This window comes from Argopecten irradians, chromosome 16 (assembly GCF_041381155.1).
Source record: "Argopecten irradians isolate NY chromosome 16, Ai_NY, whole genome shotgun sequence".
Lineage (NCBI taxonomy): Eukaryota > Metazoa > Mollusca > Bivalvia > Pectinida > Pectinidae > Argopecten > Argopecten irradians.
The window spans coordinates 8,229,595-8,246,145 of NC_091149.1; the positions used below are offsets into that span (position 1 = coordinate 8,229,595).

The window sequence follows — 16,551 nt, forward strand, 5'->3', positions numbered from 1 at the left end:
TTCTGTATGTACTCACAACTGATGTATGTATTCAAATTGTCTGTATGTATTCACAACTGTCTGTATGTATTCAACCTTCTTAACAAATGTATGTATGTATTCACAACTGTCTGTATGTATTCAAACTGTCTGTATGTATTCAAAGCTGTTGTATGTATTCACAACTGTCTGATGTATTCACAACTGTCTGTATGTATTCAAAGCTGTCTGTATGTATTCACAATTGTCTGTATGTATTCACAACTGTCTGTATGTATTCAACGCTTTCTGTATGTACTCACAACTGTATGTATGTATTCAAAGCGTTCTGTATGTACTCACAACTGTATGTATGTATTCACAACTGTCTGTATGTATTCAAAGCTGTCTGTATGTATTCACAACTGTCTGTATGTATTCACAACTGTCTGTATGTATTCAAAGCTGTCTGTATGTATTCACAATTGTCTGTATGTATTCAAAACTGTCTGTATGTATTCAACGCTTTCTGTATGTACTCACAACTGTATGTATGTATTCAAAGCTTTCTGTATGAACTCACAACTCTATGTATGTATTCAAAGCTGTCTGTATGTATTCACAACTATCTGTATGTATTCACAACTGTCTGTATGTATTCAAAGCTGTCTGTATGTATTCACAACTGTCTGTATGTATTCAAAGCTGTCTGTATGTATTCACAATTGTCTGTATGTATTCAAAACTGTCTGTATGTATTCAACGCTTTCTGTATGTACTCACAACTGTATGTATGTATTCAAAGCGTTCTGTATGTATTCACAACTGTATGTATGTATTAAAAGCTGTCTGTATGTATTCACAACTGTCTGTATGTACTCACAACTGTTGTATGTATGTACTCACAACTGTCTGTATGTATTCACAACTGTATGTATGTATTCAAAGCTGTCTGTATGTATTCACAACTGTCTGTATGTATTCAAAGCTGTCTGTATGTATTCACAACTGTCTGTATGTACTCACAACTGTATGTATGTATTCAAAGCTTTCTGTATGTATTCACAACTGTCTGTATGTATTCAAAGCTGTCTGTATGTATTCACAACTGTCTGTATGTATTCACAACTGTCTGTATGTATTCAAAGCTGTCTGTATGTATTCACAATTGTCTGTATGTATTCACAACTGTCTGTATGTATTCACAACTGTCTGTATGTATTCACAACTGTCTGTATGTATTCACAACTGTCTGTATGTATTCACAATTGTCTGTATGTATTCACAACTGTCTGTATGTATTCACAACTGTATGGTATGCATGTATTCAAAGCTTTCTCTATGTACTCACAACTGTATGTATGTATTCAAAGCTGTCTGTATGTATTCACAACTGTCTGTATGTATTCACAACTGTCTGTATGTATTCACAACTGTCTGTATGTATTCACAACTGTCTGTATGTATTCACAACTGTATGTATGTATTCAAAGCTGTCTGTATGTATTCACAACTGTCTGTATGTATTCAAAGCTGTCTGTATGTATTCACAACTGTCTGTATGTATTCACAACTGTATGGTATGCATGTATTCACAACTGTCTGTATGTATTCACAACTGTGTATGTATGTATTCAAAGCTGTCTGTATGTACTCACAACTGTATGTATGTATTCACAACTGTCTGTATGTATTCAAAGCTGTCTGTATGTATTCACAACTGTCTGTATGTATTCAAAGCTGTCTGTATGTACTCACAACTGTATGTATGTATTCACAATTGTCTGTATGTATTCACAACTGTCTGTATGTATTCAACGCTTTCTGTATGTACTCACAACTGTATGTATGTATTCAAAGCTTTCTCTATGTACTCACAACTGTATGTATGTATTCAAAGCTGTCTGTATGTATTCACAACTGTCTGTATGTATTCACAACTGTCTGTATGTATTCAAAGCTGTCTGTATGTTTTAGGAGGCTGGAATGTATTCGTTTGGTGTCTCCTTGTAATGATGAAACTCTTGGCGTTTAATGGTGCGACTGAAACAGAGAACAAACACTCCACTCGGTCACATTATACTGACAAACTAGTCGCCCATTCTCTTTATGCCGAGCGCTAAGCAGGAGCAGAAACCACTCTTTAGACTATTGTGTGTTCCAGTCAGTTTCATTTGACAATGACAATGCCAGTTAAAAAGCACGCATTTTAGATTTAAAAAAAATACATTTATTTTTTTCCTTCAAAAATCGTTTCTGAGACACTCCGCAGTTAGGACAGTATCGAATCAAAGGAAGTTAACCAATTTTCTTTTACCCTGCTTAGTAACCTTCCACTGGCCAATTCCCTATATACAAAAAACACGGGACTAGACACATTAAACCACAGGTTTACGACATTTTTGTCTGTCGTCTCCGATTTGATACAAGCTCTCTGGTTGACTCCTAGGAGCGAGTGGACCAATCAGGCAGCTTATAACAAATCGGAGACGACAGACAAAAAATGGCCGAGATCGATGATCATCTGTTCTGCATGACAATAAATGGAGCGTGGGGATCGCTAAGGGATACCAATGTGTAATTTTTATAAGTAAGTGAGTTTATATTGAGGATCTGCACTTCAGGAATGCATTCGTTGAATAGATGGCGATTTTATTCGGTCTGTGCTCATTAGGGAATCGTGACCTGGGGATGTAGCGTGTACTTTTCCGACTACCGATTTTTACACGAATCTTCGTAATTCAAGTTTCGATATGAAATAAAATTCGCCCATAATCCCATCATATCATATACCATAGTGACCAGTAAGGAATTGTCTTCAATGTAAGCTAAAAAATATTCTGATCGGATGATTTTTGTGGTGTTCAGAGCATTTTAAAATTAATTACCCCATTTTTCTGGAAATGGGATACAGGGCTAAGTAAACAACCTTTCAGTATTTTTAGTATTTTATTTGCGCGTCGTAAACCTGTGATTAAACATATCTTGTCTCGAATACATATATCGATAATGAAGATAACATTACCAAACTGAAAACAAACACTGCATTCACCTGATAAAGGTTCATTGAAGTAATATTGTCAGCTAGGTCCCAATATATGTCAAGTACGAGCTAATGAAACACTTCAATATACACTTAGTTATACACGTACATGTACACGTGTGTGTCCTTGGTAGTTTATGTATGGAAAGGTCGGCTCACTCAGGACAGGTGTTCAAGTGCACGTGACCAATCGAGTACATCGAGTACGATGATATACGTCAGCTGTACGTGCGGATATGTTGACAGATTATTATTTTGATTTCACCTCGCTTGTATGAAAATTTTATTTTGAGAAACATCTTAATTACACCTGAGAGGAGGTGACATGTTTTCTTGCTAAAACAAGCCCTACACGGGTAAGGGCTTCATTTAGGTATTAGTAGGTGATACACATTGGACAACTCTGTACATGTATAGACTGAGCGCACGTGCGTCGATTCACGCGCTTTATATAGCGATCGGTGAGTGGGTCGATATACTGGTAGAGAGAAAAACAAAAAATAGCTGTCATCGACATGGGAATGTCTCATAAATGATTGTAATACCGCGTCCCCACTCCCGGGACCAGCGTCGAGGGGACGCCAGTTCCCAAATGTTGTGATCGTATAGTTTTGATTTACAATCCCCACGACACCGGTCAGCAGACGAATCCCGAGAGTAGAGACACGCACACAAGCTGAGCTGATTACAGGCAGCTCAATCCAAGTTCATAAGGATGTGGCGGAGCAATTTAATTACATGTCAACAAACACATTGTATAAGGTTAAATGGAGATTTATTATACTAAGTAATAGATAATATACAGGTAAACAATAACAAAGTAATAATAGAGAACAGAAGTATTTACAGAGAGTACCTAACGATAACACTAGCCCTCACAAGTTCCTGCCGAGACAATAGCTAATGACCAACACCCCTTCCTATTCCCTCCCTCCTCCCAGCTAACTCCACAACAATCCCACTCCCTAAACTACGTTTAACACCCTAAGTGTCCTAACGTATACGTGTGCTGTGCACTGTGACAACTGTTTTCAGCGTCTGGTAGGGGAGGTATCTCCCCTCGGGTGTTGGCCGGTTATCCGGCCATTCAAGTCGTCCAATTTAGCTGTGCAGCCCCTTTTATGATCCCTTCCCCATGGTACTACATGCGACGTCGCACACACATTCTGATTGGTCCAACCCTATTGCATATGCGCAGTGAGCTCGGAAACTCTTCCGGCAACTCCCCAATACCCTGTAGTCTCGAGGGTAAACACCAAGCCCAAGGACAAAACCATAGCCGCTATAATAATACTCAACCGGAAACGCACGTGGAATGTTTATATACATAGCCCTACCCTACCGGTGTCATATCAAACAGATGGAAACAATGAAAGGGACCACAGCAATTATGGCACACACACTAAAATAATTACCATCAAATATAATGCGAGTGATCTATATTCCCACACGATTCTTGAAATACATGTGTACTTATGTAAAAGAAATCTCATATAAATTTTTTTAACTTGCTTTGTCAGCTTTAAGTAAGAACATATGATGCTTCTTATTGAGAACAATAAATATTTATTTCAGAACAGTAAATGTTTATTTAAGAACAGTTTATAATCATTATACCCCGGTAATGATGTTGAGGAATACTGGGATAATCCTGTCTGTCTGTGTCGTCTGAACAATTCATTCTACACCAATCTGATTGAAATACAGATCCTTATAACCCCTCCGTTCAATAGAGGATCTGACAACATCCCAGAAGGGGTCACGTTTGGATGAACTTTGTACCACGTGCACTTCAGAGCCAAAGCATTTTCTACACATACATGTAGCTACATCAATTGACAACGCCATTTCGTCCCAGTATACATATACAATTAGCTTTGTTGAGCTGTTTGGGCGAGATGACTTACTGCACGGAAAATAATTCTGAGAGCTTTTTCAAACTATTTCGTCCCCTTAAGTCACATTCACGATTCTGCAGCAATTTAATTGGCCATTTTCAAAGGTCATCTGGACATGACCCTTAATGGGATGTTGTCTGTGATAATATGAATATGTATTTTAATCAGATTGATTCTAAACTGGACCAATTCTGATGAAACATATGTTTGGGATCTTATATAGTTTTAATTTGATACTGGATACCATGGCAACATAAAGGAAGCTCCTGATTCATATAATAGATATTTTAACCGATTATGCTGAAAAGTGATACAGGGTATATCGGCTTTTATAGAGATGAAAAGGATAATGGTTATAGGTTTCATAACGTCCTTCTGATTATAGCCAATTAGCCAATGAAAATATCGGAAAATCAAAACATATTAATGGATAAAATTTTGTTAAATTCAAAGTTTATCCCCGACCTTCATTTTATAGAGCGTTTATCGCCGATACCATGACCTTATTTGGTTGTATGACGCGTTTATCACCGATACCATGACCTTATTTGGTTGTATGACGCGTTTATCACCGATACCATGACTTTCGTTGTATTATCCCTGATGCCATGAACTTTGTTGTATTATCCCTGATACCATGAACTTCGTTGTATTATCCCTGATACCATGACCTTCGTTGTATTATCCCTGATACCATGAACTTCGTTGTATTATCCCTGATACCATGACCTTCGTTGTATTATCCCTGATACCATGAACTTCGTTGTATTATCCCTGATACCATGAACTTCGTTGTATTATCCCTGATACCATGAACTTCGTTGTATTATCCCTGATACCATAACCTTCGTTGTTTATCCCCCACACCACGACCTTTGTTGTATGAAGTGAACATCGCTTAGTTTGTCAATCCGTAAACTACAACGGAAGAGAACAGCAATGTAAGATGTGAGTGTTTAATTGTTAGAATTCAATTTGGCCATCGCAGCTTCTGTCATTTTCTTCTTGTCCGGCTTTCCCGTTGGGAGAATTGAGAGAGAATCAAATTCGAGATAAAATGTAGGAGCTTGCCCAATAATATTGTCACCGAGAATTTCTCTGCAGCGTTGACGAACATTTTCCATGGTGATTGGTGCATTCTTATCTAGTACCACGCATGCGCATACCTCCTCATACACACGTTCATCAGGTATAGCTATGACGACGGCATCTTTCACACCAGCAATCGAAGTAATACATTCCTCAACCTCACCCGATACAACGATAAGCGTACCCCGTTTAATTATGCTGTTCAGTTTTCCTTTCAAAAGAAGTCTACCGTCAGACTTGAGAATTCCTACATCTCCCATATTCATCCAACCGTCAACGATAGCCTTTTTGTGGTCTTCTGTTGCGTTCAGGTATCCTTGTAACATCCAAGGCGTTTTTATGAAAAACCTGCCCATTTCCCCACGGACCAGTGGGTTCATGTCTTCCCCACATACTTTTATTTGAACTCCAGGGAAAATGGATCCAAGATGTCCGACTTCCATGTTACTGTCTAATCTACAATAGGTCACTAAGCCAACCTCTGTGGAGCCATACACCATGTACATACTCTCGCAAATATCCCCAATGATCCCAGTTTCTTTGTGTTTGATAATCTGTCCGCCAGTGAGGACTGACTTCATTCTGTATCCCGTCTTGACGATTTTTTCCTTATTCTGTAGTATATCGTATATTGTGAATGGAAGAAGAAGGCCACTGGTGCATTGTTCCTCCATTATGATATTCCACAGTTCCATGATGTCGCCTCTCTGAGCGGATATCCTTCCGTCCCGAAACACTCGCGTGTCGACTTGTATCAGAGCGTATATGATATTACCTCCAATCCAGGAAAAAGGCCAGTCGCTAAAGTACGAACCTCCTCTCTCTTCTGCAACGCGAGTTAACATGTAGGCTGATTTTGTATTCACTAGAGCTAAATGAGTGAATTCAGCCATTTTAGGATTCCCTGTTGAGCCGGATGTCGTAAAGACGATTGCCGAGGACTCAGGAAACACTCGAGGAAGATCGTCAGTTGCTGGATACTCTTTTCCAAGTGATTCAACGTCAGGAAGATTAGATTTTTCAATCTTTCGGAGAAGGACAAAGAACGGGCTACTTGACCTATTTTTGTCAGTTGGTGGATTGAAACTTACATAATCCTCAATGTCTTCTATAAATGTTCTATCATTCTCGGGATCCAGAAGAACCGACTTACATCCTGAAATCTTTATATCGTCGAGGGTCTTTTTGAAGGTCCCCTGTATTATTGGCAGATGGATGCTAACAGCACCAGTCATTAGGATAGCTAGTTCTCCAATGATCCATTCTATCGAGTTCGGTCCGGTTATCCCTACCCTATCTCCTGCCTGAATACCTTGATCCAACAGAAACGAGGCGGTACGGGTTGCGCGCAGTTTCAGATCCCTAAATGTAATCGGACGTCGAGATCCGTCAGGGAAAAGCTGGATAAAAATTTCCTTTTCTGGAAACTCGCAGACATTCTCATTAAAGACGTCAACAATGGATTTGTACTTAATCGGATGATCCAAGGGTTTGTCTACGAAACTTAGTTCACCCATAATGTAAAAAAAACTCTGGAAAATCAAAGAATGAAAAGTAAGCATGATTTTTTTTAAAGATTATGAAAAGACGTTTTTTTATAATTAAGTGTTATCTTCACTAAAATAGAGTGGCATTCATGAAAATTCTAAATTATAAGAATTTATTTGGTTTATTAGATTAACGCCTTGTTAACAGCAAAGGTTTGAAGATTCTGTTTCTAAATATTTTCCTCAATTGTCAAAGTATCGAGACGGACGCCATCCTCTCTAAGGAAGACTATTTAAAATTTTGTTTAAGCAAAATAAATCTTTAAAATGTCGGGAGACTCGTTTGTGTGTTGATTAACATCTTGTTAACAGCGAGGGTCATGTAAGAACCGCCTCCCACGTATACGGTATGTTGCGTGTTTGGTGTGTGTGATTTATGGTTTGGGAGACATTCGTTTTGTGCCTTCGTTAGACTCAATGCTATATTGTTGTACCTAAAAGAAATCGGATTGTTTCCAAAGCTTTGTATCTTAATACAGTTGTGTGACCGCACAACGTTACACGATGTGCGCACGATGTATACACCGCACAACGTTACACGATGTGCGCACGATGTATACACGATGTGCGCACGATGTATGCACGATGTGCGCACGATGTACAGTCTGGACGGTAGGAACGGTGTCTGGGCGATAGTTATCGTGGTCGATATAAATATAGGAATTCAATTTTATTGAGTAAACATGCGGAACGATGATGGGGTTTTATTGCAACTGTATTGAAGACACGGTAAATCAAAATGTGATATACACACATGTATAAAGGATATCCATAATTTAGAAAATATGTATTTTGTTTTATTTTGTTTTGTTTATCTGATTATTTATGTACTTGAGGCTGCTAAACAGTCTACTGTACCGGCTAATTAAACATTTACAAGGTTGACATACTACGTATTAAATTAACATCTTCAAACTCTTTTTTTTTTGTAATGTTAACATGAACAATGTTTTAGTTTTGAAATTTAATTGTATATAAATATTTACAGCAAATCATATAAATCTTTTAAATCGGGACAGCTTTATTGGTTATATAGGTTTTACCAGAAATTTATATAGTATATTATCTAAATATCATGTTTTACGTACGTTCATTCAGGTACATGTATTCATATACTCTTTATACCAGATCTGTTAGACAAGTATGTATACCTTTACCAGGATATAACTTAAATTGAAGGTAAAACAATTCATGACCTGAGGGCAGAATTAGTGACAGAGCGCGCGGCGAAATACACTTACAATAGCTAGCTACAAATGTATATACATGGACAACGTAAAGCACATGTATATAATTTATTATTATATATATCAGTGTATGCAACAGACTTTTGTAACAATTACACTTTTGTATAATACACATGTACATATATCTACCACATGTACATATATCTACGTACATGTAATATGATAAAATATAGCATTTCATGGGTATGTGTAAACACTAATTAAACAAATCTACACGTATGATTGATATAACACTTCACATTATTTTAATGTGCATGTTATCACTTTTAGCTAATAATCTTCTAATAAATGTGCATAACTTGTGCTTTATTTCAATATATAATTCATGTTTATATATAATATATAGAGATGTCACTCAAACTGAAAATACAATGAATAAATCAAAATTAAATGTATATCAATCAAACTATATTTCAAATATTATGATAAAATATTACTTGTGTAGAAACATATGTTTAAACAGAAATTAAGTATTAGATTTCGATATCATTAAAATGACATTACAAGCAAATTAGAGTCTTCAACACGATCCGTTTATGGAATGATTTCGAAAATTTGATTTGACCGATCGTCCCGATCGCATAGCTGTGCGGTATGGACCGAATAATCACCGAATTCATTTTGAGAATGCAACGTGTTTTTTTTTTAATGTGTTTTAAACGTTTTTTAAAGTTGGACCACCCTACATGACCGAGCCTGTCGACAGGCCGATACACTTAAAAACACAAACAAAGCAGGATAGAGCCAAACCAGCCGTGATGCCCATATAAGGTATATTAGCATCCTCTTTTAATTAATGAATGTTATTCATAAATAAACGTAAGTTATAAATAAATGCAAACTTTTATTCGTGTGCGATTGATTTTCGCAAATTTCGCGAATGTTTATCTCCGCGAAATGATATCTACAACACTAATATGCTGATTTGAATTTCCATATAATTTTTTAATTCACGAATGTAAAATCGGGCAATTAAGTAGCCACGGCAGAACGCGGTATAGCCTTGCTTTTGAAATCTTTAAACCAAATTTTCTCAGAAAAATGAACTTTCAAAAATGAAGAGCACCGAATACCAATGCAATCTAGATTACAGACCGATTTATATGGTACAGTTAACATTGTAATATATAATAAAACAAAATATTTAGAAAGTGTAAAACATAGAAAAACTCTGATACTTACGTCTCGTTCTGTGCTGACGTTTTTTCTGAATGGCGGTTTTTATCTGTCACAGTCTGCTTCACAAGGTTGTGTATCAGATAATAGGGCCGGTTATATTGACATTTTACCCTTGACACACCTGTACTTATTAGGTGCATTAAGGTTGTAAAAACACAATATGTCTATTTTTTCTCACACCTACATGTATATTACTCTCGAGAAATACACCCATGTCGCCCAGGCTGTATTTCGTGGCTACCCATGCAATACAGCATCGTGACATCCCAGCATCAACACAATGTACAGTGGATCCGCGATAATCCGGACGCCGATAGTCCGGAAAACTCACAATCCGGACGGAAATGTCAGGGAACGGATTTCCGTAACGTTATTTATACTCACTAGTCCGGAAATTCGTATCCCGAATCCGGAACTCCATTGGCGGACATTTTCAATAGTCAAATTCATATAACAGTCATAAGGTCTTGTTGTTTGTGGATGTTGCCCTGTTCTTCTGTTTCATCGAGTAAGTTAGGGCTTAGAAAATAGGTTTTTAGTAGAAGATGAAACCCGGTTATAGGATGTCGACGGGTAGCAAAATATGCTGAATATATAGAGATTGAACAGTGTTTTAATTACGTTAAAGGTGGTATGAATGCAATGGGATACAGACATATTCAATCTAGCGCTCTATAGCTACAAAAATAAGTCTATTTTAACATGTTCATGATAAAAAAACGATGTTGGTTGCTAAGCTGAGTAACCACGGTAGTCAGTATGGCCGTTGATATAGTTCCGATTGTTGAATGTTATAGCTGCAGTTTGATATGAAATATAACAAAGACAGCTTTCAATTATTTTCAAAATGTTAATTTTTTCAATTTGATCATAATTATATCAATAATGTCCATTTCGAATAAAAATTGAGATAACCGAGGCGGAACGACTACCGGTATGTATCGTTGTCAGGGAAGTGATGCGGTCCGAAGTTGAGGAGCCGCCATATTTGATTTTCAACCGAGGAAAGTTACTGGGATAGAGCCTATAATTAGTTCTTTTTTAATCTATTTCCGATCACAATCATGTCGTCCATTTTAACACAGGTGTACGGAGTTACGGCCCTTGGCGGAACTATCGAGTCTTGTCTGCTGGAATACAGGGCGAGTTCGGGAGCAAGCTATAGCGACCGTAGTGGACTATATAGTGTGATCGTACTTACTTTAGGTACATGTTGTGCGCATGTTCACAGAAACAAGACATTATAATGCGCACTTCTTATCGGCAAGAGCTCAACCGTCAATTTCCTTTTGCCATTTCATGGTAACTAAACTTCCTTTGCACATGCGTCAGTTTTCGAAAACATGACAGTGATTGGCTGTTGATTATACGTATGTGTAATATCAATAACTAGAACAGCATGATTTTATTCATCAGACTCGAACTCGCCCACAATATGGTGAACACGCTGCCGTCGGTTTGGTTTTCATTCGCCGTTCTTGAACGTATCTAATGATGTTACCAGTGTCAACATCAACTTAAAATATTACACATACGGCTATCCATCTTTGTTTGTTTGTTTGCTATCCATCTAATGTTTAAGATTAAAGATGCTCCACCGCCGACAGAGCATAAATGATATTCATCATTTGAACAATAATTGGTGTTAAATCGTGTACATATATGTCTAATTAACACGAAAAATAATACAAAATAATTTATTTTGCCTTTAGTGCATGAACAATCAGTACTTCATTCCATATAGGATATAGTGCCACGGTATTTTTTTCGGGATGCAATTATATATATTTTTATATTTCAACTTGAAGTAAAATTAGAAGCTCAAACTTTTCGATGTCGGTAATGGTGTAAATTAAACTTTTGTAACTGACGAAAAATACTAAATCGTCTGCTCCTGTTTTTTATAGTGAAAAAATACCATTTGTCAGCGGTGGAGCATCTTTAATATAAAATTAGTTTTTTATGTTCAACCGGATCATCGCTTCTTGTTTTATTTTCACTTTGTCGGGTTTTCCCGTTGCGAGTCGTGGAAGAGAATCAAATTCGAGGAAATATGTTGGATCTTGCCCTATAACATTGTCACCGAGGATTTCAGTGCAGCGTTGTTGAACATCCAGCATTGTGATTGGTGTGGTTTTATCTAGCACCACGCATGCGCAAACCTCCTCATACACACGTTCATCAGGCACAGCTAAGACTACAACATCGTTCACACCAGCAATAGAAGTGATGCATTCCTCTACGTCACCCGATACCACCTTCAGTGTCCCTCGTTTAATGATGTTGCTCCTCCTTCCCTTGATAATCAGTCCTCCATCAGACCTCGAATTCCCACATCCCCCATGTTTAGCCAGCCGTCCACGATCGACTTGTTTTGATCTTCTGTTGCATTGATGTATCCTTTTAACATCCAAGGAACTTTTATAAAAAATGTGCCCATTTCTCCATGAACCACCGGGTTCAAATCTTCCCCACAAACCTTTATTTGAACTCCAGGGAATGTAGAGCCAAGATGTCCGACTTCCATGTCGCTGTCTAACTCACAGTATGTCACTAAGCCCACCTCTGTGGAGCCATATATCATGTACATCCGTTCACATACCTCTCCGATGATCCCCGTGTCTTTGTGTTTGATAATCTGGCCGCCGGTGATGATCGATTTCATTCTGTATCCCGTCTGAACGATTTTATCTTTGTTCTGCATTATATCGTATATACAGAACGGGAGAAAAAGGCCACTAGTGCATTTTTCCTTCATTATGATATCCCAGAGTTCCATGATGTCGCCTCCCTTAGCAGTTATCCGTCCATCCCGAAACACTCTCGTGTCGGCCTCTAATAGACAGTATATAATATTACCGCCGATCCAGGAGAAAGGGCGGTCGCTAAAGCATATACCTCCACTATCATTTTCTCCGCGATACATCATGAAAGCCGAATCCGTGTTAACTAAAGCCAAGTGAGTGAATTCCACCATTTTAGGCTTCCCTGTGGAGCCAGATGTCATAAAAACAACGGCAGTAGACTCCGGGAAGATTCGCGGGAGTTCCCGATCTGTCGGATACTCAATCGCTAGTGATTCCACGTCAGTCAAAGTAGAGTTCCCAGTCTTTCGCAGTAAAACAAAACTTGGGTTACCTTCCCTTTGAGGTGGGTTGTTAGTGAGGAAATTCTCGGTGTCTTTTAAGAATGACTTATCATCCTCCGGGTCAAATAGAACCAACTTGCATCCTGAAATCTTTACTTCTTCGAGGGTTTTCTTAAAGTTCCCTTGTATTATTGGCAGATGGATGCTAACCGCACCAGTCATAAGGATAGCTAGTTCTCCAATGATCCATTCCATCGAGTTCGGTCCGGTTATCCCTACCCTATCTCCTGTCTGGATACCTTGGTCCAACAGAAACGAGGCGGTGCGGGTTGCCCGCAGTTTGAGATCACTGAGAGTTATGGCACGGCGAGTTCCGTCAGGGAAGCGCTGGATAAATAGTTCCTTTTCTGGTTCCTTACAGACATTCTCATTGAAGACGTCAACAATGGATTTGTACTTGATCGGATGGCCAAGCGGCCTGTCGATGAAGCTTAGCTCCGCCATGCTTGTCAATCCACTGGAAAAAGTAATGTACACTCATTAAATACAGTGAAATATCAACCTAATACCATTTTTGTTTGTTTAATTACCTAACAGCGGGGGTCAAGTAAGGACGGTTCCCTTGTATGTGGTATGAGCGTGTATGTAGTAAGTGCATATTTTGGAAGACTGTGGTATAGAACTCTTGCCCTTTTTATAGTGCTATATCACTGTATTGTTTCTTTGTTTGATTCATTAATGTCCTATCAACAGCTATGGTCATGTAAGGACGGCCTCCCATGTATGCGGTGTGTTGCGTGTATGTTGTGCGAGGTGAGTGGACTGGGAGACTGCGGTATGTTCGTGTTATGTCTTCTTGTATAGTGGAACTGTTGCCCTTTTTATAGTGCTATATCACTGAAGCATGCCGCCGAAGACACCAAGCAACACACCCCACCCGGTCACATTATACTGACAACGGGCGAACCAGTCGTCCCACTCCCTGTATGCGAAAGTTTCAAAGCGAAAAAAGTCACATTTTCAAGACAAAATGACCGCCTAATGGGTAATTTCTTAAAATCACTATATAATAAAAAACTACTAGGATTTTTTTGACAAAATTTGTAACGGTCAATTTGCTTCAAATATTGATATTTTTTTTTTTTAAATCTCATAACTTCTTATGTCGAAACGAGACTTCAACGGGACTGAAACCTCGGATGTGTGGATCCTTAATAGGCCGTTAAACACAATCAGCCAAACCAAACAAAGTAACCCAAACCTTTATATTTTGTCATATTATACAGGTGAACTCAAACAGTCAGATCTAACAATTTTGTATGAAAAAAATCTTAAGAAAAATATAGCGTTATCGAAGACTGTAAAACCCCAGAGTTACTTCGAGTGCAAAAAAGTCAAGGTTGCAGGTGAAAAGGTAACTGCGGAGAGTTAAAGATGCTCCACCGCTGACAAATGGTATATTTTCACTATCAAAAAAATAGAAGCAGGACGATTTAGTACTTTTTCTTCATTTACAAAAGTTAATTACTTAACACCATTACCACCACTGAAAAGTTTGAGCTTCTAATTTTACTTCAAGTAAAAATATGAAAAATAATTAATTGCATCCCGACAAAATTCCGTGGCACTATATCCTATATGGAATGAAGATTTACTGATTGCGCATACACCAAAGAGGCGAAATGAATCATTTTATATTATTTTTTGTGTTAACTAGACATCTATATATACATGATTAAACACCAATAATTGTTCAAATGATGAATACAATTTTATACCCTGTCGGCGGTGGAGCGTCTTTAACGATAAAAAAGAATATACAGTTATTCTGACATCAACATCTGTTTAGCAACAAGATATCAACCATAATTGAGAATGTTAAAACCCAAAGTTACTTCGAGTGCACAAAGTTCTGTCAAGGTTGCAGGTGGGAAAGAAACCGCGGAGTTAACAATAAAAGGAATATTCTAAGATATCAATAATGGTTTAACCACTAGGTATATAACACATATGAGAATATAACGAGTAGCACAATGTGATACTGAACTGACAATACGGTACCCAGTTGTCCCACTGAAAGAATTTCATATCCACTGTAATGTTCACAACGCAATAGGAAACACGACACCTTTTCGTCAAAATAAAAAGTGTTTAGAAAATTCGCTTTACGTCAGCTACCACAAAAAAACTCGTGTATTCTGTATGACCTGCACATCAACAAAAGTTATATTTTCAACTTGTAATATGATATGTCCACGACGACCTGTATATGTTCACTTCTTGTGGATATAATTACCCAGTGGAGATAATGCTTGCTGTGTAGATAGATCAGAACAGGAAGATAGACAAGAGGAAATGCAATATTGTGTCACAATCTTTCAAACAAATACATGTCACAGGCAATAAAAATGGTGATATCAGAGGAAGAAAATGTGTAGTGGGTGTGATGTCATATCCAATCAACCAAATCGAAATTTTCAATCAATATTTGAATTTTGATATCAGAAAAAGTGTGTGATCAATAAACCATCTTACATCGTTATAATAGTGTGAAAAAAACAGTTCGTTAAAAAATAATTTCTTACCAAGCGTTAGGTATGTCCTATCCCTTGTATGACTTCCGTCCCTGTGAATAAAAAAAATCAGTTCTATATACGTATTCAAATCACGCTATCATATTTATGTCAGAGACGTATGTCTACTCATACTGGGGTGAGATAGCACACGAACGTCTACACATCTACACATTTTAAAAATATTATAATGTATATGATGTGTGTATGTGTGTAGTCGCCTCCGTTTACTTATCGGCTGTTCACCCGCTGTGTAGAAGTACTGCTGGTGTCACCGACGTCAAGTAATTCCCGTGGAGGTAACTGGGTGAGGTATGCTTACATGGCATTGATTTACAATTAAGAACACGATGCTATGCTTTCAACCGCCCTCAGGCCCCGGGGGGTAAAAGAATATTTAAATCCCCACCCTATTTCATACTACCAATTATCATTTTGTCAATCTAATTAAATTAAGATCCTTATAACCACTCTTATCAAACGTAGTGATAATAAGGATCTGTATTTTAATCAGATTGTCATTTTGTATTTGTGTATCCTTCTGAATATATAGTACGTAAGTCAAAATTATACCCCTTGTGCTGCACACGGGTTTAACCGATTGCAATTTTGTGTGAAATTGTCTTCGTAACATAAAGTTTGTTTGTTTGATTAATTAACCAGCGGTCCTATTATAACGGAACGTCCTATTAACAGCTATGGTCATGTAAGGACGGCCTCCCATGTATGCCATGTTGCGTGTATGTTGTGAGAGGTGCGTGTTTTGGGAGACTGCGTTATATTCATGTAGTTCTTCGTGTATATGTAAAACTGTATGCCATTTTGTTTTTCTTTCATTTATAACTGGAACTGTTGCCCTTTTTACCTCTATCATCACTGGGCAAGCATGCCCCCACTTTCAAGACAAAAAAGTACGTTCAATTAACAAT

At 37.8% G+C, this 16,551-nt stretch overlaps 1 protein-coding gene and 1 pseudogene across 1 annotated transcript; both read right to left on the reverse strand.

Annotated features, from left to right (window-relative positions):
* Positions 1–3,779: 3,779 nt before the first annotated feature.
* LOC138311045 (putative acyl--CoA ligase YdaB) lies at positions 3,780–7,599 on the reverse strand. Its single transcript, XM_069252472.1, has 2 exons — positions 5,443–7,599; positions 3,780–5,401 (listed from the first exon to the last, which is right to left on the reverse strand). Exon 1 carries the CDS (start codon positions 7,548–7,550, stop codon positions 5,856–5,858), a length of 1,695 nt encoding a protein of 564 aa, XP_069108573.1. The 5' UTR covers positions 7,551–7,599; the 3' UTR covers positions 3,780–5,401; positions 5,443–5,855.
* Positions 7,600–8,554: 955 nt separating this feature from the next.
* On the reverse strand, positions 8,555–15,672 carry LOC138310584 (putative acyl--CoA ligase YdaB; annotated as a pseudogene).
* Between the last annotated feature and the right edge of the window lie 879 nt (positions 15,673–16,551).